The sequence below is a fragment of the Paroedura picta genome, chromosome 12, assembly GCF_049243985.1.
Source record: "Paroedura picta isolate Pp20150507F chromosome 12, Ppicta_v3.0, whole genome shotgun sequence".
NCBI classification, from domain to species: domain Eukaryota; kingdom Metazoa; phylum Chordata; class Lepidosauria; order Squamata; family Gekkonidae; genus Paroedura; species Paroedura picta.
This window is the reverse complement of record NC_135380.1, coordinates 24,730,869-24,756,043: the sequence shown is the minus strand read 5'-3', so window position 1 is coordinate 24,756,043 and position 25,175 is coordinate 24,730,869. Positions and strand designations below refer to the sequence as shown.

The window sequence follows — 25,175 nt, the reverse complement described above, 5'->3', positions numbered from 1 at the left end:
AGCCTTCCTCAGACTGACCCCAGCGGCCCGTTCCGCACAGCACATGCCTAGAGAGATCTGTACGCAGTACCGACTCACCAGATCATTCCTTCAAACAGGTTGTGAATGATGAGGTGCGACTGGGTAACAACAATTAGCAATGTCACATGGGTCCAACCAAACTGGAAAGAGAGAACAGCATGCAGTCCCAGTTTGCCAAAAAGAAATCCCAACATTTCTTTAAAACAACAAGCCAAGATGCTGATTAAGAATATTACAAAAGCAGACACAGCAAAAAAAGCACCCAGACCCTTCAGAAAATTTGGCACCTAACATTCTAGTGTGACAGTGCTAAACTAGCATCCCCCTCCCTCCCCAGGAGTAGCATACCTTTCCCAGTGCTATCATATAGAGCAGGGGTAGTTAACCTGTGGTCCTCCAGATGTTCATGGACTACAATTCCCATGAGCCCCTGCCAGCGCTTGCTGGCAGGGGCTCATGGGAATTGTAGTCCATGAACATCTGGAGGACCACAGGTTGACTACCCCTGATACAGAGAACCCACTAGGGTTGTGGTGGCCAAACTGTGGCTCTCCAGGTGTTCATGGAGTACCATTCCCAATTGGCCATGCTGAGAATTGTAGCACAAGAACATCTGGAGAGCCACAGTTTGGCCACCCCTGCATTAGGTCATGACCTTCTTGCGAGAATAATCTTCACCAGCTGACTTCCAGAACATTACAGAAGCTTGGGACCATTTCAAACTGCTAAGGGCTCTGGCCAAACCCCATGAACAGGGATCATTCTGCTGGCAACAATGGCTTCAGCTGCTCACGACCATCTCCCCGTGTCCTTTGGGAATTCTGTGGGGAGGGCTTCACTAACTGCTCTTGTTGGCTTTCATACAGGTAGGCTGTTCATGTTTCAGCATCGGAGGAAACAAATTGCTATGAACAGGCAGTGTGGGTAGGGGTGGTGTTCCTTGGAATCAGGAGCTAAGTTGGGGGGTGAGATGGCTTTCAAGTTCCTTGTACAATAGGAGTTTATGATGCTCCATCCCCAGTAAGTTATTATCAACACTAATCAGGTCTAGTAGATGCCATTCATTAAGGCATTCGGGGTTTCTTTCTTTCTTTCTTTCTTTCTTTCTTTCTTTCTTTCTTTCTTTCTTTCTTTCTTTCTTTCTTTCTTTCTTTCTTTCTTTCTTTCTTTCTTTCTTTCTTTCTTTCTTTCTTTCTTTCTTTCTTTCTTTCTTTCTTTCTTTCTTTCTTTCTCTGTCGATTTCAACATTGTTGAATGTACCCCTGAAGGTTTTACACCTGACAGTCCAGTCTTCCAGTAAAGAGTCAGAGGATGTTGCAAAGTAAACCTTCCAAAACCTCTTGCCATTCTTATCACCGTGTCATACCATGACTTATCTCAGCCGTCTCTTCTCTAGCACTCTAATCCAATGGAAGGGAGATGGTGTACGCAGCAGCCACTCAAGCCTTGTTTCATAGCAGATAGATCCGAGCTAAATGAGAAACACTAGACTTTTGGTCCTTCTGAGATGGAGCACAGCTTCCATGCATGAGAGGCCAGGCCTACTCCACTCCCGGTATAAGGGATCATAAGCGGAAGAGAAACCAGTGGGGTAAACAGCATTGGAGTGTGCCCCCCTTCCTCAAACATGGTAGCTTGCAGCTGATCTTCTGCCTCTCTAGCACTGTGCTACAAAACCTTCACTAGCATTAAGGTCACCTGACATTTTTATCTAGCACGATGGAAGATAAAAGCAAGCATCTTTTACCGGAAATATTTTCAGCTGGTGCATGCCAGTAAAATGCTCATTATTTTTTGGGCACTGGGATGTTCAGCTCTAACATTGCCGGAAATTCACTGTTTAATGGATGTGGCATTAAAGGGGGAAAACATACCACTAAATCCCAAAGCAGCATGAAATGCAGGGTGTCTAAGGCTGCCTGGAATTACCATTCTCCTACGCCTTGTCTTAATGCATGTGGAACACAGGAATGCCTTTAAGGCTTTGCATGGCTACAAACCAAGTAATGAGCAGTCCATTCATCTTTATCTCTTTCTTTTTCTGCCTCCATAAGCTATCAATTCAGAAAGCGGAAAATCCATTTTCCTTGCTCTTACCATGTAGAATTGGAGTCGATAATGCTTCTTGACCAGACTCAAGACAAACATGCAGAAGCCTGGAGAGAGACAAAAAAACGCAATGAGAGCTTGGCATTGTGCAGAATTTCGCCCCAGCTCTCCACAGACACAGAAGTGCAGAATTATCATGGCATCCAAGCACCTCCCTGTCCTCTAAGTCCCCATCAACTTAAGCCTGACCCAATGAAAAGCTAACCTCAACTTACGGAGACCCTGCCACACCTCCCTCCTCTTGAAACCTTGGCCTATTCTGCCGGGTCTACAGCCATGGCACAGTTTGCTGTCCCGCCTTTTGTATCACTGGCTTTTGGTCACAGGGAAATCACATGTTTGCCAATTATCTAGAATTTATAGGGAGGGTTCAGCTTGTCTTCTGGTATACAGTTGGCAAGTTGTACGTCTACAACGCTCTGGCAATGTCCCAAGAACGAACACTCAGAAATCAAGGACGGAAGGAAGGAGGGGACACACCTGATAAGTAGAGAGCGAAGGAAATGAAGCGATGGTATTTGCTGAGAATCCTCAAGGGCTCCTCCCTCTGGACCAGAGTGAAAAAGTAATCGGTAACCGTCTCACCATAGAAGAAGTAATTCACACAAAGCAGAAAGTACCTGAAGAGAGAGGGAAAGAAAGACCCAGCCTTTCAATACAAAAGCTTAAGGTTTCTTTCCCCAGAGATCTGGCTACCAAGTCTTCAGCTCCTCTGTAAGCTGTAAGCAGACATCTTTTACATCCTTTTAACTGAAGGACTGAAAGTGGGATCTTTTGCATGCAAGGTAAATGGCTGACCACTGAGCCATGGCCTCGCCCAATAATAAGGAAAGGTTAAGGATGGTTCAGCATCGCTGCATTTAGCATTTGGCTCGCGCACTATTTCTGTCACAGTGGTACAAGGACCGGAGAGAGTTGTTTGCACTGACAATCTCTGGCTGCCCAAGTAAACACAACCCGTTCATACCTCCATGAAACTCTTAAGGAAATAGTAACAAGACTGCCAGTGAAGTCACCAGAACTGAATGGAATGTAGCTCCACTCACCAGCTGAGCGTTCGGAACCAAGGCAGCTCATATGAGTGATAGACGTTGTAGCCAATTGTGATGATCTCGTGGAAGCACTTGATCTGTACACACATCACCTGCAAGAAACACCACAGGCTTTTTACAAGATCCCTGGTCTCATTTTATCACAAAGGGAGCAACATCAGCAAGCAGTCTTTTATCATGTTAAAGTCAGAAAGGGAGAGAGGTCACTCAGTGAAACACCACCCTTCTGTCTCACACAATGCCCATGTGTGCAATGAAAGCATTCCCTGGCCTCTACTGAGTGCAGGGATTTCACTATGTCAACATTTCCCTTCCTATTTTTGAAGGAGAAAGAAGGGATTGCACCTCATCCCCAAGGAGGGTATGAACCGTCGATAGCTACCCCTCAGAATGTCAGAGCTGCTAGAAGCACTCTTCTCCCTAGTCAAATGCTGTTGCCACAAAAGGATTGGTTGCTGGTGTCAAAGATTCGTCACACAAGACTGCTGTTGTAGCTGCCTTTCCCTGAACTGTGAGCGGTTGGTCTTAGTAGCAGAATCTTGTCTAGCACATCGCATGCTTCCTGTCCTGACCAGAAAATGGGGGTGATTTCCTGAGGGTGAAGACTGGTCTCCCGGGGGAGGGGGGGGTTTACAAAGAATAAGAGAGACAGTGTGCACAAACTTACAATCATCATCAACACCATGGGCCCCAAGTAGATTATGATGAAGAAAAAGACAATCATCGCCAAAGTCAGGATGCCTCTCACCCACCAATTCTTCCATCTGCATGAAGAAGAGAAGGTGAAAAGATGGGCAGGCAATTACAAGAACTCACAATCGGCATCACCACTGAAAGCACCAAAATAAGAGAGAGACAATTCTGACTCACTGGGCATGATTCACTAGAGCAGCCCTCTAATCTATGGGAAAACATGGTTTTATTTTCAAAACTTAGTATCACCAGGGAAAAGGTCCTGGGTGGACAAATTAAGGAAGATGCCTGCCTAGGAACTCTGGGCCCTGCTTTACAGAAACAAATGAAATACATGGCAGTACTTCGCACAGGAGTGACAGTGCAAGATCTGGGATCCTGCTTGCTTCCCCATGAACTGTGCCCCATGGTCACTAATTCAAAGAGGAAGAATCTGGTGCCTAAGGAGCCAAAATGTCTTGGATGGTGTTGGTGGTGAAACAGCTTCCGAGCAACATTTATTTGGAGATGGGGCATCCTCGAACAAGAGGTGACCAAACTGCTCACAGGGGCTGGTGGGAATTGTAATCCATGGACATCTGGAGAGCCACAGTTTGGCTACCCCTGCTCTAAGCACAAGGTAGTTAAGGCATGTTGCTCAAATTGAGACCAAACATGCACATCAGAGCTCCAGAGTGTGGTGCCCATGGTCTGTCAACAACTTTTCTGGCACCTACCAACTGCTTTAAAAAATTGGGCGGGGCTAGGAAGGGGGTTTTGCTCAGTGAAGCTTGACTGGCCATAGAGAGATTATGCCTACACAATGCATATCCCCACCCTGTGGCATTTTGTGGTTGTGCCCAACTCCCTGTGTCAGAATTCCAAAGGAGCCTGAAGTTTTAAAAAGGCTGTGGACCCCTGCTCTACAATGATACCTTATCAAATAAAATGGTGAAATCACAAGCCTACCCCTGCCATTTTGGCACCCAGTGGCTCTACAGAACTGTACTACATTGATCAGATGAAGTGCAATTTATGGTTCATAGAAAGACAAGCAAATTCTTGCAACCCCCCTGCCCACCCCCCCAAAAAAAGCTGAATTTTTTTTTGTGCTACCTTGATGACAGGTTAGACAGTGCCCTATTCAGAACTTCTGGAGTGTCATCAACTGGGGCTGCTGGGGCTACTTCTGACTTGCATTCACTGTCAGATGCAGTTTCTCCATCCAGCTTGTTTTCCAACTCTGATTCCTGCATAGAAAGAGAAAAAGGTTTTACTGCAAATAAACAGCAGGTGCAGCATTTCCTTCTTCACTCACATAAAAGCCCCAGTGAGGCCTGTGAGATGAGGGCTACCAAAAAACTAGTAATTTTACTTTAAAAAATATCAGATTCTAAATCAGAACCACCCACTATGTGATCTTATTTTTAGATTTTGACCTCATTTTTTTTACCCGAGTCCACTGTGAGCGTGGGAAGGACAAAAGAAAAGGGGAGATAATCTGAAGAGCAGAATTATAAACACTGAAGTAGAAAAACCCACAAACCTATACAAGATGCGGACAAAGAAATGGACATTCAGAGGCTTTGGGTTTTGGAAATGAGGAAACAGAAGGCACAATATGGGGAAGAAAGACAGCTATAAATTCATTAGCTTGGGGATATTTGTAATAGTAGCAATATGTTCTTACAGGTCATAACTTTCTTAAGTCTAAGAGTTTAGGAGGAAAATGGCAGCACAAATATTTTATGGGGATCAGGTATCAAGATGATAGAACCTTATCAAAACGATTTCTCCGTTTGATTAACAGACCTTCCTGCAGCTATGCCATCAGCAATATCAAAGGCCTCCTTCATTCAGGGTCAGAATTTAGAGATTATTTGCTAGCCGCAATTGTAGATACCCATTTGACAGTTTCCCTTGTAAAAGTTACGTTTGGTAAAAGAAACAGTCTGCATCAAACAATCCTCTTTGCCCAAAGAACATCTTTTAAAAAGTGTTTTTCTGCTTTTTGTCCAAGCAATCCATGTGTGGATATCACACATAAGTCCTGGGGGCCAGAACTTGCCCAGCCAGGGCTCTTACCCAGTTAGCGAATAACTAGTATGTATGGAAATGTAAGGTACTCCCCTTTTTATAGTATCCTTTTGGGGGGGGGGACTAGTCTTGCAAATCATTAATTACATTTATTGGGCCTTTTGTGGCTAAATTGTTTTCCCTGCTAGGAATCAATTGCTTTTGTTTGTCCTTACTTCGGTTTGCCTGTGTCTCCCCTAGAGCTTTGCGATGCCCTAGCTGGGAATGTTACTAGTACCCACCTTCCATCACTTGATTTTTGTGGTATTTTCATTACAACTTTGATGCATTCTAATTGGATTGGTTATGTAAGCTGCTTTGGAGAGACTGCTGGCTGGAAAGGGGGATTGAAACGGGATTAAAGGCACAAATGAAATATCCTTCCCCACCTCCTATTACCATCAGAACTTTGGCAATATTTGCCAGTACAACGCAGCTGACAAAATATAAAATTCTAATGTTGATAGGCTTTTGCACACTTGTGTGCCAGATCAGGGCAAACCTGCTCCAAGTTCTTGCAGATGGCTCTATGTAATAGAGTGGGTGGCAAAAGGAGACCAGATGAGTGACCGCCACAGGCCTCATGAAGATGAAAGGGGGAGAACTCCTCCAGCACTGATTTCTGGAAGTCACGGCATTAACAACTATACACAGTTCTTAATGCAGGGTGGGAGGAGGAGACGAGAGGAAGCAGGACGGCCTGTTAATTGGCACCATCTTTTTATCTCCAACGCAAATCACAAGTGACGATCGTCAACCCAGCAGCTTCAGAAAGCCAAATGAGCTGCTTACGGATGTGCTGAACTATGGTCCAGCGGAGCCGTTTCTATGGCAACCACCTCTTGCTCACTCTCTTTCTCTTACACACCCACAATGATCTCCGCTTCCCCTGTTACTGACAATTTGCACACAAAATTGCGATAACCTACATCTGGGAAGTGTTATAATCTTGCTGTCTGGGGATGTTAGACACGAACCACCATTAATCACGATGAGAATTTAAACAAGACTGCGCTTGAAATCAGAATTATAATTAAAAATAATAAGTGTTCACTATCTACCTATGGGCTCAGGCATTAATGTGGATCCTCACTATTTGTGAATTCATGACTCTCAGATTCACTTCTTTGTGGCCCTCAATTTGATCATGTTGCATGGCCTCCAGCCTGTTTGCATTCCTACTGCACTGTCATCCTCCTAATCATGTTTTGTTGGAAATTTGTGGGTTTCTCTTTCTAAATTGTTGGAAGGCGACAGAACCCTGTCTCCTAATATTTGTGGATTTTACCCTTCACCATGATCCCAGGAAGCACAGTCCCAACGTGGGGCTGCACAAGAGCAGTGGTGCCCAACCTGTTTATCACCGGGGACCGGTCAACACTTGACAATTTTACTGAGGCCCGGGGGGGGGGGGTAGTCTTTTGCCAAGGGACATCGCCACTGCCTGAGCCCCTGCTCCACTTGATTTCCCACCACTGCCCCTAACTTCCCGCCGCCCACTGAGGGGTGCTGCCAGCAGCAGCTGCGCAGTGCCACGCCGAGGGCATGGCGGCCGCCGGAGAGCACCAAAGGTGAGCCAGTGGCAGAGTGGCAGGGCAGCCCCCGAGACAGCAGCGGGGGAGGTGGACGAGGAGCCGCAGCCCGGTACCGACTGATCCACGGACCGGGACCGGTCCCAGGACCGAGGGTTGGGGACCACTGCACAAGAGGACAGAAGATGAAGCTTTGATTCTTGATGCTGCGAGCTTGAAATAAAACTAGGATTTTGATGGTGTGCTACTCACCCTGCTGGCTGGCTGTCTGCTTAAGAGCTGGACAAGCTACTCTGTATGTTAGAGGCTTCCAAGCTATTACTTTCATGGCACTGTCATGGAAGGAGGCTCTCCTGACCCTGAAGAGGAAACCTGCCACTCAGCTGAGCCTTACGGGAGTGCTGCTCCAGCACCCAATTACTTTTCAGAGGGGGATGAAACGTCACAGGAAAGCACAGCAGGAGTTAATTCAAGTCAGTCTCAGGAAAGGTACAGAGGAAGTTGAGTCCTGCCTCAGCTCCAGTTCAGGTGTGGCTTGGAAAAAGAGCAGAGTAAAGGATAGCTCTGCTTGTCAGTGTGGCAGAGTGGTTTAGCTCTACCTCTGAGAGAGTATAAAGCACCGGATTAGTAGGCCTCTCTTGGATAAAGGGCAGATCTTGTACAATTTAGACTGATTCTTGGGAAACAGAAGGCTGGTGTGGGTAGAATTCTTTGTGGGTTAGAGGAACCAAACTAGTGGCTAGTTAGTAAAAGCCTGTTGGCACCTGAAAGCATTAGGGGAAATGCAAACCACTCTCTGAAGCTGTAACTAGTTTAAATGTTATGTGCCTCAGTCAGGTTTCTCCTTTGTCTGCCTGGAGACCTGTGCTGCTGATCCGCTTCTTGAAACTAACCTGTAAAAAATAAATCTGCTGGACTGATGCCATGTACAGGGACAGTTTTGTTATTCAGAGCATCCATACTCAAGTATAAGGGAAATACTACACAAAGAATAGTAGAGAGACGCAATGGAAACAGGGAATATTTTTGCTTTCCTTTAGAGTGGAAATGGACAAACTTTTTAAAAATTGATGAAAATTGGATGCGGTCACTAGCGGTCAGATAAAATTACTTGGAGGTGGCGTAGAATGTGTTTCAGCTATTTAACATTGACCATTACTGTGTTAATCTGAGAGGACAGATAACCACAAAGCAAGGTAAAATTGTTAGATATCGCATGAAGAGCCACAATATCCAACAATTTTAACATACTTTGCGGTCATTTGTTCTCTCAGATTAACACAATAATGGTAAATTAGAAGATGAAGACGACAAAGACAACGAAGAAGGAAGTGGCCTTCCTTTCCTCTCCTCACTACAGATACCCTATGAGGTAGGTGGGGCTGAGAGAGCTCTGACCGGACTACTCTGTGAGAACAGCTCTAAGAAAATTGTGACTAGCCCAAGGTCACAAGCTGGCTGCACGTGAAGGAATGGGGAATCAAACCCAACTCTCCAGATTACAGGCTGCTGTTCTTAACCATGACACCAAACTGAGAGCCATATTGCCTGATCTACCTTATAAGGATGTTGTGACGATAAAATGGAGGAAAGGAGTATGATGTAATCTGCTTTGGGTTCCCACTGGGGAGGAAGGCGGAGTATAAATAAATTAAAGAAATTTCTATTTTGTGTCAAGCAGGAACATTTGGTCATGCATGTTCCACCTGCTTTCTGAAATAATCCAGTCCAGTGAAAGGCTTGCAGCCCCAGTGAGAACAAATATTTATTTATTTATTTGTTTGTTTGTTTATTTGTTTATTTATATACCACCACATTAGAGCCTCTTGTGGCGCAGAGTGGTAAGGCAGCAGACATGAAGCTCTGCCCATGAGGCTGGGAGTTCAATCCCAGCAGCCGGCTCAAGGTTGACTCAGCCTTCTATCCTTCCGAGGTTGGTAAAATGAGTACCCAGCTTGCTGGGGGGTAAAGGGTAATGACTGGGAAGGCACTGGCAAACCACCCCGTATTAAGTCTTCCATGAAAACGCTGGAGGGCGTCACCCCAAGGGTCAGACATGACCTGGTGCTTGCACAGGGGGTACCTTTACTTTTTTACCACCACATTCCGCTCATACTCGTGACGGTTCACAGTAAAACGATAAAAAATAGCATGACCCCATTAAAACCCATTAAGAATTAACATTAACACTAAGCATTAAAAGATGGCGATACAGAGTATAGAGGGCCAGAGCTCATTGGGAGAGAGGGCCCAGATGTACCAATGCGGAGGGATCCACTGATGGAAACTTTGAGGCTCATCATGGCCTCAACCACACACCTGGTGGAAGAGCTCCATCTTAAAGGCCCTGCAGAAAGCTGACAATTCCCAGCAGCTTCCCAGAGCACAGGTATGGCTTTGAAAGCCTCTTCCGCTCTAGGATGAATCACACCTGCAGAGGCAAGGTTTGCTTCCAGACCCACTCCACTTTTGCCAGTTTGTTGACAAACTGCTGTGGAAACAACAAAGAAAGCCGCAGCTAAACTGAAGATGGCTAAACTGAAGGCGTAGAAGAATCGTGAAGTGAAAAGATAGGACCAGCAGGGGGGGGAAATTACATTAAACACTCTAGACTACAATACCTGTGCCAAAAACAGAGTCGTTTTTAAGCTACCTGTGCCAAAACAGAGTTGTTTTAAAGCTACCACAAGCATCTTCGTTTTAGTATAACACAACAATATGATTATCCCTTCACAATCTGACACACTGCAACTGCTCCAATTCATCGTCATTAGGGCATCTTTTCTTTGTTGATCTGCCCTCTCTCTCACTGCACGTCCAGAAAAGCAGCTGCCTTTTTTCTTAAGCATAATCTAGAAACAAGCAAAAAAGACTGCCACAACACTGACTCTGCGCCCATTTCCTCCAGCAGTTTCACAAGTACTCAAATCAGACTGCCTATAAACCTTTGAGAAGGATAGCAGTATGAACCCATTTCCTTTTATAGCATCAATTCTCTCTGTTGTATCTTGGGGGGGGGGGAGTTTATCCACAGGTCTCATTAGAGACTCATAATTTAGCACTAAAATAATCACTGTTGAGAGAGAAGGTTTTTGGCTCACAAACTCCCACTTTGTCTTCCAACTCTTTGCACAGGCTCCTTTGCCTTCCTTTTCTGACATTCCTTCAGCTCTCAGTTTACAACAGCAGCTGCCCCAGGCACGGACTGGTGTTTCATACTGTAATTCTTAGGACTTTGGTCCTATTTGCCAGTCCTCCTATCTTGGAGAATCAAACTTTGAAGGGGACTTTTACTCTCTTGGTAGATTTCTGGAAAATTCAGTCCCACACACCAGGACTCCCAAGATGGATTCAGATTCAAGCTTTATTACAGTCCTTCAGACCAATGTATATGAAGCTAATACACAAAAGACCAAAAGAATAGGACTCCGAGATGGAAATGAGGGTTGAGTTAGGCCCAGACTGCAAAACTTTGTGGAAGACAGAGACATATATGTTTTTATCCTAGAACTAGAAAGAATACTGGCAACATTCAGATGGCAAAAAAAAAAATTATCAGCGGTATGTGTGCAACAAGCTGAAAGCCAGCCTCTTAGACCTTTGACAGCTGTTACCCAATCCTGAACATGTTGGAAGCTCCACACTCAAACAACCAACCTCCCCAAAACAACATCCTAGTATCACTGTGTGCCACCATTCCAATTTTATCAAGCATGGCCACATTCCAAGGATATCCTATCGGCATTATCTGCATCTATCTATCATTTCACACCCAAGACTGGTACTGAATGCAGACAGAAGGTCACCATTCACATGTACCAAAACAGGCACCAAACATCAGGTTTCCCACTGTCCTAAAACTAGTATAAGGCACAGAATGACCTAATTGTTTCAGTAAAATATGAAGCAGATATTTCTGTCTTACCATATTGAGAGGAGGGGAGTCCTCAAGAGACAAAGAGATACAGCAACTGGCCCTTTCAGTCAGCAATCACCATCTGGACTTTTTTTCTGACAGCCTAGGTCAGAGGTGGACAAATCTGGGCCAGGGGGACATGATACATATCACCTGTGAAAGGTATTAATCTGGTCCTCAAGCTGCTGGCAAGTGGCCTACCAGACTGCACCATGGACCAATGGCTCTCAGAAAGCTGCTACATACATGCCCACCCATGCCTGGTTCTCACTAGCTCTGAAAAGATGATGGTACCCAACTCAAAGGTCCCCAACTCAGAGGAGGCATTCGGTTGCATAAAGTTTGGCCCTTCTGCCTACTTCCATTCAATTCCCAGCACTCAATAGCTGACAAGTTGGAAGCTGGAAAGAGACCGGTTGCACACTTACAACTGCCTACTAAGACAGATCCGACAGTTCAGCTGCTGAACAGAAGAATGGTTCTGGATTGGTGGTGGGGGGATAGAAAGCAGAATAAGTTTGGAAAAGGGGCCTCTGTGCATGAAATCTGGAAAACTCTACTGTGAAGACAATGTTCCTAAGTGGTTGTACAGCTGCCAGTTTGGCAAAATGGGAGGACAAGCCATGCAAAGGACAGGAAGGCTGATCACAATGAAGGCAGCACAGTCAAAGGCCTCAGGTGGCCCGCTTCAAAAGAACGGCTGCAACATGCTGAGACAGAACAACACATTTGAAACATGTATGCACCCATGAAAGATAGAGGATGCAGAGAGGGGAAAAAAAGGGGGGGGGGACTATTGCAATGGCATATATACAATTTCTTGACATACTTGGTCCATGTTCTTTTCTGGCTCCAAACAAGCCTTTTAGGAAAAAAACAGCCAGATCCCTACAGCAATCTATTCAACACCTTCAGCCAGAGATAAATATTTATTTCCCCATGACCTTCCCTGTTGTTAGGCATTTTCTAGCAAGAGGGGGAAAAGTAGGGTTCAGCACTTTCATTTCTGCCACATCAGGGCTGATTTCACTGTGCAAAAAAAAAGTTCATTGTATTTTTAGCTTACACTGGTTTGGAACAACAGTCAGCCTGGCTTTATTTTCTCACGTAGGTCTGATCCAGGGCAACCAACACAACACCCTAAAAGGAAAACTGTCCCTTAGAATGCAGCATTGGAAACTTATGTGACCTGACCCTAATGGCATGAAGAACAGAGAGAAATGCGGACAGTAAGTCAGGAGACAGCAGGGAAAACAGTCTGCTAGCAACGCTAGCAGTAGCAGCAGCAGAGGCATCAGTAGCAATGCATAGCCCTGGTTTTTTTTACAAGCAAGAAGTTTTACAAAAACTGAGCAACCAAGTCCCAAAACTGCCTCATCCGCTTGCTAAGGCCATGTTCCACATTTTCATCCCAACTGAAACAGAACTACATTTAAACATACAAATCCCTTATTAATCATGCCTCTCCCTACTGTCTACATTGAAAGTGCAAGCTCCTTGGGGACTTATGTGGTTTTGCAGCCTTTTGTTGTTGTTTTGCTTATAGTACTCCAATGATGCTATCTGTGCTAACAATATTCTGGGCAGCAACCGCAGAAAGCTGTTGATCTGGAAAGACCATTAAGCCACAGGGCAAGGTTGATTTTCAACTTTTACCTTATTTGTAGGGTGATGATGATAATCAGGGTCGTGGACATAAAAGAAAGTCAAAACAACAACAGTGGAAGGGGGGGATGCTATCCCTGTAGGGAGTTCTTCTTGAGAGTCAGGTCTGCACAACATCCTGCCAAAACACAAATGCGTTTCCTGAGGCCCAGAAGAAGAAGCAATAAACTTGAGAGCTTAGGTAGGGAGGAGTTCAGGGAGGGCAACACAGCAGGTCAGGGAGCTCCCCTCTTGCAGCAATTCTACCTTTGGAGTGCAACTGGGGCTCTCTTTGCAAGTCAAAGTTCAGGGAAGCCCAAAGGAATCTACAATATGTCAAAACAGAAAAGGATAACAGATCGTTAACAGTCCACATGTGAACTGATGCCTCAGTTGGCAGATATTTGCACACAGACACACATACAGGAACAGAGAAAAAGAACAGCAGATGGCAGAGTCAAGGGGCAATGAATTGGAAGTGGTATAGTCTGACACTTCTATACAAACTCAAACATAAACTAGAAATGTATGGTGACCACTGTCAAAAGCAGCTATTCACAATGTTTACTGGTGAGAAATGATCCAGCAGCAGCTGTCACAGAACTATGTTGTAAGTCAAAACTGCAATTTTAAAAGGATGGTCTACCCTGTCCTCTAAGGCAGGGGTAGTCAACCTGTGGTCCTCCAGATGTTCATGGACTATAAGTCCCTCAGAACCTAGATGCTTGGCAACCTCTAGGTCAAGACAAGCTCTGAATTTACATGGAGCATGTTAGAGGCCTGATGGATCTCGGCAGTACCGTGAATAAATCTGATGGATGTACCTTGAATGAACAGAGTGTGCACAACCAGGTATGCTCCAGAATCATCAGCAACCACCTGCGTGGATTCTACAACATCAATATGGAGATGGGCTCCAAGGTACCAAGTCTGAAACCAGCTGTTGTGCAGGAATGAAACACTGCTGTGTCCAGCATCAAAGAGGGTTGCTCAAAGTAGCTCTGTAGTGAGCAAGGTTATTCTTTGGCTTCTGTATTGTTGACTTAAAGTTATTTTGGAGAAAGCAGAGTTCTCTATTGGCCAGATATTTCGAACAGGAAGCAGGACCTCATGCTCAGGCAGAATTAACAGAGCTCCCAACGGGAAAAACCTGAGAAATTAAATGCTATTTTTAAAACAGTCCTTGAGCCTTCTTGGCCACAAACGTACCGCAGATTGCAAAGGCACAGCCAGCTCCCACAGCTGCATCTGTGAGGCTTTGTCCCCACTGATAGTCATCAGCAGTGAACTCCTACCAATACAGCCCTGTAAATTCTAGTCACTGAAGATTTAAAAAAAATCATAACAGAAAGAACTGGTTGGGTTCTCTTAACAGAACAGGAATCCCTTAACAACCTCCTGTTTGTCAGCAAACACAGAGTCACCATTTAAGTCTCTTCATGCGGCAAGGTAGTAAAGTTAGTTTTCAGCACTTTTTCAAAAGGAAGAAAAAGAGGTTATCTTTTACTAAATTAAGTACCAGAGGCTGCATATTTTCACTTCAGGAAGAAAAAAGTACCATGGGACTCCAACATAAGCATGCATGGCTTGCCATATAAAAGAAAGATTTTCATCAACTGGGGTCTCCCATTCATAACCAAGGTTTGTGAAGTTTGAAAAAATGCACATGACTTCACAAGCTTCCCACTCCTAAAGTGGTAGCTCAGCATCTAAAGTGGTAGCTCAGCTGGCCAAGCCCAAGATATTTTGTTACTCCATGTTAGCTGCATGATATAACTCAAGAGAAGTGCCTCGGGTAGCCTTTCAGTGGTGCGGTACAATGGGACACAACCCTCTCTCATCACAGCCAACTGCAGAAGGGGCCCAACCTGCAGCATCATACAGCCCCCAAGGGATCCCGCATGGTCCAGTGGTCCCCTAACATTACTGACAGGCCATCTGGCTTAATGGTAAGGTGACCCAGGTTCAAGTCCCCACTCTACTAAGTAGTTTACTGAGCAACTCTCAGCAAGTCACTCTGTGTGAGCCTAGCCCACCTTGCAGGGTTGTGCAGAGATTACAAAGAGAAAGGGCAGAATGCCAGATACAACCCCGAACTCTCTGATGAAAGTACGAGATAAAATGCACTAAATAAATAATGCCACAGTACCCAAAAAAGACATCTTTGGTAATGCACTCAAACTGACCCAGAAAGGAGTGGTAGGGAAATTATCAAGAGGCCACTCAAGCAATGCTGGAAGCCCTTTGGGAAGGGTCTGAGGTTGTTCTGGGCTTCACCTTGAGAAATAAGGAAGAGAAGCAGATGGAGCAGCAAAAAAGCCATCCAGTTCACTGAATCAAATGTCATCCAGCACCTTGCACTGCTATTACAGTGTCCTTAGGGGGAAAAACCTTCCACTAATACCTGAATTATCCTTTTCTCCATCAAACCAGTTTGGCAATTTTTGCATGCTTCCAGGACATAGGTTGTTGAGAGCTGACCTTTCATTTAGTTTGGCATTAGCATTGTTCTTAGAGGCATAGTCTTCCCATCCCAGATGTTTAAGGCAGGGAACTTGCACCTTCTTCTGCACTTAGCCTCTGTTATCAACTACAGGGAACATAAAGACTAGAGTTGCTGTGACATGATCAAGGCACCCTAGTAGGCCCACTGCTCTGCTGGGATTGGATAAACATTTACAGCACAGCTGTTTATATGGTGCATCAGAATGTGCAGAGACCTTCAGGGATATTATCCCAGTAATCTGTCCAACAATTTTGTAGAGCAGGCTGAAAGCATTAACTCTACACGACCAATGAGAGTCAAGAATACAGCCAGCTAGTGAGGCTCATGGAAGAGGCAAGTTTCAAACTGGGGACAACCTACAGACTGCTGTATAAGGAGAAGGTGGGGTTTCCAATCACGGTATTACTGAATGGAATTATCCCCCAATCCTTTTCGCACTACGCCATTTCCACTCACTTGGGATTTTGTCACACTTCAGATACACTTAGACAGTTGCAGTGGCTTCCTGCAAGGATTCAAGAAGTGAAACATCAAGCGGCACCAGTAAGCACCAGCAGTAAAGAGCATGGCCATCGGCCTGAGATGAACCAAGTCTCAATTTGTGCATGTTTACTCAGAAACAAACTGTATTTTATGAAGCCCAACCTCAAGTAAGCAAGCGTAAGTTCAGAGCTTGGAGATGCATATTTGGCCTTTGGTGAGAAATGAGGATGGAATTTGGAGCTGTTTATTTAGGGCGATTTTCAAGAAGCACTTAAGGCAAGGCCAGATTAGAAACCAGCCTTGTGCGGAGCTTGTGTGAAGCAAGCCTCTGTAGATGAGATTGCTCAGTTTATTACTGAATGCTCAGCTACAGATGCAAGCCTTCTTGGGTGCTGACTCAAAAAACGAAACCCTGCAGCTCTAGCCCTCATGAGTCACATACCAAATCTTGAAAAATACAGAAAATAATTGATTCTACAACAATCGTTTTCAAAGATCCGGAGAGGCAGCCATCCTAGGATGCTGAAACAAGAATTGGTGTACTTTCAAGCCGTCTTAGTTCTACAACGCATAAGTAAGCTTAAGGGTGGGACATTTGACAGTCCCATTTAGAAGAGAGGGAGACGCGTCCGTTTGCACGCAGGCAACCTGCTGGCAGCGCACTGAAAGCACAGCATCCGTTATAACAAGTATTCCCCAGGTGGTGGGGGTGGAGCTGTCTCCTCAGGGTAAGATCAGCCTCTCAACAATGCGAAGCGGTCCTCCTCCTATTCTAGGGCCCTCTTCCCACAGTGGATCCCCCGTCCTCTCTCCCCACAAGACATCCTCATCCCGTGCAAACTCGGCAAGCCTCCCCGCCGTGCCCGCGCAGCCGTTTCCGCCTTGCATTCCCACTTGGCGATCTTCTCCCTCCGGACAGACCTCCTGCTTGCCTCGCTACCTTTTCCTCGGAGTCCAGCGGTCCATCAGCATCCCGGCCAAGCCTCTGCCTGAGCTCAGACATTTTGGAGGGCCCCCAACAACAGGCGCGGATGCTGCCCCTTCAGCCGCCAGTCGCGCAACAACGAAGTAGCAGCAACAGCGCGCGCCGCCCCGCAAGCTCGCCAGGCCCGGGAATCGAGGCGGACCCAAAAGGCGCCAGTCCAATAGGAGGCTAGACTCTGGGGAGTGGGCGGGGCTCTCGCTCGCGTGCGCGCCAACCTTCGCCCCGAGGGACTGCGACGTTCTCCGAACTCCGCCTCCACCACGGATTGCCCGGATGCGGGTCACCCTCTCCTTTCTGATTGGCTTGGGCTTAGGCATCGGTGGCTGCGTCTTAGGCACTGGCCCCCTCTGGGAGCGGAGGCTGGATGGAGTATGGGCCGCTGGCCCCCTCAGAGCAAGTCTTGCAAGGGGGTGGTGATGATAGAGCCTAGCTTTCGCCTGAACTGGTGACTGGACCTCGGTAGCCTTGGAAAGCAGCGGTCGCTTTTGGGACGATTCTTTATTAAGCCATCGTGCAAGCCCACACTGGCTGTATCCTGTATAGCAGGGGTAGTCAACCTGTGGTCCTCCAGATGTTCATGGATTACAATTCCCATGAGCCCCTGCCAGCATTTCCTGGCAGGAGCTCATGGGTATTGTAGTTCATGAACATCTGGAGGACCATAGGTTGACTACCCCTTCTGTATAGGTATGTGCTCTGCGTTGGCCTCATTCACACTTTAGGGAAAAAATAATGTTTCTTTTTTTCTGTGCACCCTGGGCTGCATTCCTCCCTTTTCTGAGAATGAACAATGGAATTAAATGGGTCTGACTTCTAAGTGGCCCAGTCTTGGATTGCACCATTTAGTACATAAATATATACACAAGCTACAGAGGAAAGTGGGTTTTATGTACAGATACCCAACAGTACCCAGCTTGAGTACCCAGCTTGCTGGGGGGTAAACGGTAATGACTGGGGAAGGCACTGGCAAACCACCCCGTATTGAGTCTGCCAAGAAAACGCTAGAGGGCGTCACCCCAAGGGTCAGACATGACTCGGTGCTTGCACAGGGGATACCTTTACCTTTACCTTTACCCAACAGTAGGTTGGGATAGATGGCTAAAAGAGGAGGGTCACACACAAATGCAACTAAAGCTGAAAAATAATTTGCACCAGAAGCCTGTGAAAATCTGTGTCATGACAACATGGATTGTTATTTAGGATGTCAGAAAATGGCTGGAACTGACACTTAGGTGCACATAAATTGGCACAGGCTCAAATTCTGTGCACACTTTCTTTGGAGTAATTTTCAGTGAACAACATGGAATGAACTTTGTGAAGAAATGTGCATAAGCAAGAAACTGCTGAACAAGGATCTTATTTATTATTTCACTGATTTATAATAGCACTTTCAGAATTTAACATGTTTGCTCTTTTTCACCCAATTATGTGTTCACTTACTACCCTCTGCAAAGAAACTCTTCCAGCTTGTAAAAATTACTTATGCAGGGTATAGCTAGTAGGTTGCAAGCATGGACTTGTGTTCTATGGTCAGCCTTCAGCTTGGTAGGTTACAAGTAGATATACTATAATTATAGCAAGGGCTCAGTGTGGGCTGTTCAGGCTTCCTACTTTTCTAAACCTGAGATCCAAGGTTGACTCAGCCTTCCATCCTTCCGAGGGGGAGGGGAGGAAGAGGAGGAAGAAGAGGAATATGCCGCTTTTCCCTGCCCGAAGGAGGCTCAAAGCGGCTTACAGTCGCCTTCCCATTCCTCTCCCCACAACAGACACCCTGTGGGGTGGGTGAGGCTGAGAGAGCGCTGATATCACTGCTTGGTTAGAACAGTTTTATCAGTGCCGTGGTGAGCCCAAGGTCACCCAGCTGGTTGCATGTGGGGGAGCGCAGAATCAAACCTGGCATGCCAGATTAGAAGTCCACACTCCTAACCACTACACCAAACTGGCTCTAAGTTTGAGTACCCAGCTTGCTAGAGGGTAAATGGCAATGACTGAGGGAGGCATTGGCAAGGCCACCCCGTATTGAGTCTGCCATGAAAACGCTAGAGGGCGTCACCCCAAGGGTCAGACATGACCCAGTGTTTGCACAGGGATACCTTTACCTTTAAGAAAGTACTGGTTTCTAATCCAGAACAAACTTTTCCTTTGTTTTCATATTTGTTTTTAGAACATATTGTCCTTGAACACATGAAGCTTCCTTTTTTGACCTTTTGATCATGGAGGACCTGCTGAAAAGATTTTTCAGACATCAAGGTGCCCCAGAAGCGATGTCAGCTGGCCACACCTCCCTGCCACTCCCCCGGAAGTAACATGCCACCAGAAGTGACATCACCACCTGTGATGGAGAGACAAAAGGTGGTTTAAGGTGGGAGTAGCTGTGCAGGCTCCGCCCCCACCCATGGGGAACACAAACCATAAGAGAATCCACTCATGTTCAGGAAAGAGGAAGGGAGCACGGGAAGTGGCTGGTTCCCTAGCTTGTGTCTGAATCCCTTAAGGCTCCTGGTTGGGAATCCCGGATCTAAATCGTTGTATAAAACGCCACGTCTTACAGTTAACCAAGGCGCCTATAAGCTACAGACGAGAGAGAACATGCCCAGGCAAGCTCAGAGGTAATGAGCAAGCTGAGCACTCTTCCGGGGTTTGCAGCTACCCACGTGTCACGCGTTAGTTCTTTCCTCCATTCACTCACCAGACCTCCTCTTCGCCGGGGCGGGGAAGACGGACCGACAGACAGGACTTTCCTTAATCTTGATTGGTCCCTACAAGGCCTAGGAAGACCCGGAAGCAATAATCATGAATGCCGATTGGTTCACGCTAGCCTGACGTGACTCGGCAACAGAGTCCCGCTAATTCGAAGGCTTTTCGCGGGATCAATCTATGGCATCTGTTTGTGGGCGGGACCTCGCGCCGCGCGAACAGAAGCCTCCCCTCCTTCATGCCCGACGGCGATTGGTCCGTGCAGGACCGAGGGGCGGGACTAAGCGCAGCGGAGGGCAGTGATTGGGCGTGAGGGCGGCTATAAATGCCATTTTCCGCGCGCCGTCGCCACTTTCTCTGCGGGAGTCGAGGTGTTCGCGTGTCTTGAATCTCAGTGCTCCTCTTCCGCGTTTCTTGCGAAGATGTTCGAGGCCAGGCTCATCCAAGGCTCCGTCCTGAAGAAGGTCCTGGAGGCCCTCAAGGACCTCATAACCGAAGCCTGCTGGGACCTGGGCTCCAGCGGCATCAGCCTGCAGAGCATGGACTCCTCGCACGTCTCGCTGGTGCAGTTAACGCTGCGCTCCGAGGGTTTCGACACCTATCGCTGTGATCGGAATATCGCTATGGGGGTCAACCTCATCAGGTACTGGGGGCGGGGACGGGTCCCCATAGAGTTCTTGTGCGGCAGGGGTAAAGTGTGTGGGGGGGAATAAGGGGCACTTTTGTGTAAGGCGATTGTCAGGGCAGAAAGGCGGGAATTCTCCGGGAAGCGAGCGGAACGGGCTCGCGCCGGTCGCCTTTGTGACGCGTCCGGCTCTTTATGACGTTTTGGCGGGAAAAGAGGGCGCGGGGAGGCGTGGCGCGTCTCCCTGCCTGTCAAGACCCTTGGCGCGCGCTCCCTTTGCAGCGAGCTGATTGGCTAGTTTTCTATCCTCGGCGTTCTCCTGCCAACCCTATTGGTCGATGCTGGCCCTTCGTAGGTGCAGTTTGCCCCGACTAGGGAAGCCCGGGAGACTGCAAATTCAGTCCCTCTTTCCCCCTCAATTGCGAATTCCAAATCGCGAGGGTTTTAGGCTGGGAACATGCCACACTTCGTTTTTCTAAGCCACTTCGTGTCATTTTCTGCTGCGGGCCTAAAGCAGAGGATGTACCCCAATGATGTGTCACTTACCACCCCCACACCCCCGCTAAATAACAAAGGTATTAAACCGCAGGAAACTGATTTGGTTTTGTTGCACTATGTGGGTTAATGCGTTTCTGTGTTTTGAAAGACATGTAGCTGGGGATATTTACACTTTAGTGGTGCAAGTGTTAGTACAGAACAGCCAGCCAAAAAGGGGGATCTACATCACAAGAAACAACTTCCTGCATCAGGTTATTATCTAAATTATGAAATCAGTGAAGCAAATGGTACTGTGAAAACATAGGCAATCATAATCCAGTAGCACCAAGAAAAATAAACTTGGGCAACAACAATGTTTACAAAAAAGCTCCATAAATGGGCAATAAAAGTTGAATGAATAGAGTAATGTAGGGGTGGTACATAAAGGTGCTAAACCAATCGCCATGTTTATACAAGAAGGAAGAAACACATCTAGAGTGCATATATTTTCCTTGCACTTAAAAGTCAATGAGCTTGTAGCCAGGGATAACTGCTCAGAGGAAAGCTATTTCATATTATGGTTTGTAGAAGTCAGGAAATGATGCTTCTGATCACTAAAAATTAATGGTGGAGCAGGAAGTGTATATACAGTTTGAGGCCAAGGTTTACGGTTGAGGCCAAGGCTAACACTTATGCCCCCCCCCCCCGGATCCGGAATCTGGAACTAGGATTGGGACTGGTACCATCAGGATCCCCTCTCCACCTGCCAGTAGTGGGAGGGGAAAGTTGATTAGCCGATCTTGCCATGCTAGTTAGTTAATTAAGAATGCCGAGACGGTAGTTGTTGTTTTAATGGGGTTTTAAGATGCTGTAACCCGCCATGAGCCGCAAGGGAGTGGCGGGAAATAAATCTAATAATAATAATAATATGGCTAAATGATAGCTTCACTGTACCAGTATTTACATAATCTCATAAAGTGCCTCATGGAATGAACCTAATGCTTTTCTTTTCTTTCCTAGTATGTCCAAAATTCTTAAGTGTGCAGGTAATGATGACCTAATCACCTTGAGAGCAGAAGATAATGCTGATACACTAGTTCTGGTTTTTGAGACACCAAGTAAGTAGAATTTCAAATGCCTTTAGTGTAGCTGTTAGCACCTTATGCTTGCTAAGATTAGTCCTTGTCCAAGAATAATCAAAATATTCTGGGTAAAATGTATCAACTGACACGGCTGGACACCCCTTCCCCAATTGTTAGAGTTGCCAAATACCTACTTGTGCCATTTTTTTATAGAGCAAAACAGTTTCCTTTTTGCAGAAGAAAGTGCTTGTGAACCATTACTCAAGTTGTGTTTGAGTGATAGTCTAATGAGAACATGGTATATATATATATATATATATATATATGCAGTAAAAATATAATTGTGAACAACTTTGAAGGCTGAAATTGTTTTACTAGTACAAAGGGGTGTAGTTGTGTGTATGTACTGTAATAGTACAAACATAGGGCAGTGAAAAATATCTGGGCTGGAAAATTTCTGTTTATATTTTTCCATTTTTTAAACTTAGTGCTTGGTTGGCAAATCAGCTATCAGCTATGTAGTATATTTGACTTGTTCATGTTGCTTCTTTAGATCAGGAGAAAGTTTCAGACTATGAAATGAAATTAATGGATTTGGATGTTGAACAGCTTGGAATTCCTGTAAGTAATTCACCCTCAAAATACTGCTATTGAGCTAAATATGTGGTCAAAATTAAGTTTGTGAAGCTGAATTAGAAGAGACGTGCACACAATACTAAGGCAGAATGAGATGGGAATTTTCTGAAAAGCAAAAGTTGAAAACACTAGTTGATTACATAAACTTCTGTGTGCTTGTTACAGGAACAAGAATACAGCTGTGTGGTGAAAATGCCTTCTGCTGAATTTGCACGTATCTGCAGAGATCTTAGTCATATTGGAGACGCTGTCATAATCTCTTGTGCTAAGGGTGGTGTTAAATTCTCTGCTACTGGAGAGCTAGGAAGTGGAAACATCAAACTCTCCCAAACGAATGATGTGGATAAAGAAGAAGAAGCTGTAAGTTAATCAGTTAAACTTGGGAGTGTTTCTATACTTTACCATAACAATATTTTACTTACAATGTTCACATGAAATAGCTTCTCTCCCTTGTGGTAATTCGTAACCCAAAGAGTGTAGACGTTGAATTATGAAATGCTTGCATTGAACTTTTAGTCTGGTATGCTGCACAATATTTAATTTTCTTCTGCTTGGCCATAGGTTACAATAGAGATGAATGAGCCTGTCCAGCTGACATTTGCTCTGAGGTACTTGAACTTCTTTACCAAAGCAACACCACTATCTCCTACCGTAACACTGAGTATGTCAGCAGATGTGCCACTAGGTAAGTTGTCTCATCAGGAAATTCTGACTGCAAAACTACATTGGCTGTCTTGGTTCTAAACTTTAGGTATGAACTTTGTTGTATCTTGTCTTCTACAGTGGTGGAGTATAAGATAGCAGACATGGGACACTTGAAATACTATTTGGCTCCAAAGATTGAAGACCAAGAAGAATCTTAAGAGCTGGGGAAAAGAGATTTTGCAAGAAGTGATCTGTGCTGAAAGCCAGCATCCATTCAGTTTTTTCAATCTTGCGGCATTGAGCTGATACTTGTGTCTTAGGCACTATTGTAGATATTTCTGTGTAAATATTTCTTCCACTTGTTATGCAAATACCATTTCTGTAATATCTTCTCCTTTTTGTACCTAGCTTATATCCAATTTTTTTAGATCCTGTTTTTATTACTGAACTTTTACTATGTTTCACAGAAATGGTGATGCAATATTTAAAACATGAATGGCAGCCTCCTTGAAGTGAAATGCTGGTGACACCCAAAATAATGTTAAGAGAAATCTGTTTTTAATGGTTTGTTTTGAAGCTGGAAGTCTCTGACAAATGAACACATGTCAATAAAGAATATTCAATTTCTTACCTTGCCTCAGCATTGGTTGCGATTCTGTGCTGCTCAGATAACAAATATATAGATTCTGTCTTTAACAGATGTGTTTTTATTACATATTTTCTTTCAGTAGTTCAGATATTTAGAACTGGTAAGGTGGAACTATAAGACTTTTTAAGTAAAAGTTAACATTTGGTAGGGCCTTTTCTACTGCAAGATAAAATGGACTTCTGCAAGTTCACCGAACAAAGTTAACTTCCGAAATTAGACAGTAAAAATGAATTTCATTTAAAAGAAAATCAAGCAGTGAGCAGTTGCTGTAACTTGAACCTGTACTTATTCACATACCTGGGTTTACTGCAATGAATATATTTTTCAGGCATTGCAGGTAGTGCATTGCCAATAGACCCAAAGAGTTGTTAAAGATGTGAAATCTGGACACTCTTGAAAACGAAATAGAACTTGCATATTTAAGGTCTAAGGCAGTGGTCCCCAACCTTTTTATCACCAGGGACCACTCAACGCCTTTCACTGAGGCCCGGTGGGGGGGGGGGGGTAGTTTATTCCTCTACTCTCAACCACTGCCCTAGTGCTCTCTGATCGCTATGGTAATGTTTAAACATCCCTTCAAAATAAGATACAGACACGCCACAACAATGAAGTGTGTTGTAAAGGGCTGGGGGGGGGGGGATGAAGTAAAGGGTTCGGGGGGGGGGGGGAGAAGGCGTCCTTCGGGGCCCACCTCCAATTAGTCGAAGGACCACATGTGGTCCGCAGCCCACAGGTTGGGGATCGCTAGTCTAAGGCATACCTTTGTAACCGGGAGCAATCTACTTCAGTATGTCCAATGAGCATTGATCTGTTGTGCAAGAACATGCAGCAGTTAGGATGTGTGTGCAGCCTAGTTCTCAGTTCACTGAAGCCTGGCCATACCTAGCAAGACAAATGACCAGCTCATGAACGTTTCAGGAGATCTGTTCTAAAGAATTAGGGCAGGCGACGATGATCTCTGAAGGCTTACAGCTAAGTACACAAGGGGTAGGTGTAATAGCCTGCTTCAACAAACCTTAAATGGTACCTCAAACTAATGTACTATTCCTCTGAGTGAGTGGTTTTCATTTTAGCTAGTGTGGTGAATAGTCATTGATGGGTCATTCTTTGGGAATAAACCAGTCATGATGCATTGTAGCAGTAACGTCTACATATTTGAGTGAAGAAATGTCCCCTAGCTCCTCTAGTTTTCTATCACAGGGAAGGTGTGCTCTGGCCCTTAATCATCGCTGCTCTTTTCCATTGCTATACTTTCTGAGGGATGGCATGCAGCAGAATTGTATACAGTAATCAAAATGTGTTGCTGTGCCATATCTTTAGACGTGATTTATAAAACAATCTGTTGTGGCAGGACTGCCCCTTTGGCCA

At 45.4% G+C, this 25,175-nt stretch overlaps 2 protein-coding genes across 3 annotated transcripts in view; one reads left to right on the top strand and one right to left on the bottom strand.

The window, feature by feature from the left end:
* CDS2 (CDP-diacylglycerol synthase 2) overlaps window positions 1-17,143 on the bottom strand; it is a 32,958-nt gene extending 15,815 nt beyond the window's left edge. Inside the window, exons 1-7 of one of the 2 annotated variants that reach the window (XM_077304855.1) lie at window positions 16,952-17,143; window positions 4,971-5,104; window positions 3,850-3,946; window positions 3,177-3,274; window positions 2,611-2,750; window positions 2,119-2,177; window positions 79-161 (exon numbers count right to left, since the gene is read on the bottom strand). In XM_077304855.1, coding sequence (XP_077160970.1) covers window positions 79-161; window positions 2,119-2,177; window positions 2,611-2,750; window positions 3,177-3,274; window positions 3,850-3,946; window positions 4,971-5,104; window positions 16,952-17,014 — 674 coding nt within the window. In that variant the 5' untranslated portion in view covers window positions 17,015-17,143. Of the gene's footprint in view, window positions 1-78; window positions 162-2,118; window positions 2,178-2,610; window positions 2,751-3,176; window positions 3,275-3,849; window positions 3,947-4,970; window positions 5,105-16,932 lie in introns of both variants that reach the window. The other variant, XM_077304856.1, reaches the window with a different exon arrangement.
* Window positions 17,144-20,035: 2,892 nt separating this feature from the next.
* PCNA (proliferating cell nuclear antigen) lies at window positions 20,036-23,793 on the top strand. Its single transcript, XM_077305893.1, has 6 exons — window positions 20,036-20,336; window positions 21,816-21,913; window positions 22,431-22,498; window positions 22,679-22,873; window positions 23,075-23,198; window positions 23,297-23,793. The coding sequence occupies exons 1-6, from the start codon at window positions 20,116-20,118 to the stop codon at window positions 23,374-23,376; spliced, it is 786 nt and encodes a 261-aa protein (XP_077162008.1). The 5' UTR covers window positions 20,036-20,115; the 3' UTR covers window positions 23,377-23,793.
* The last annotated feature ends 1,382 nt before the right edge of the window (window positions 23,794-25,175 follow it).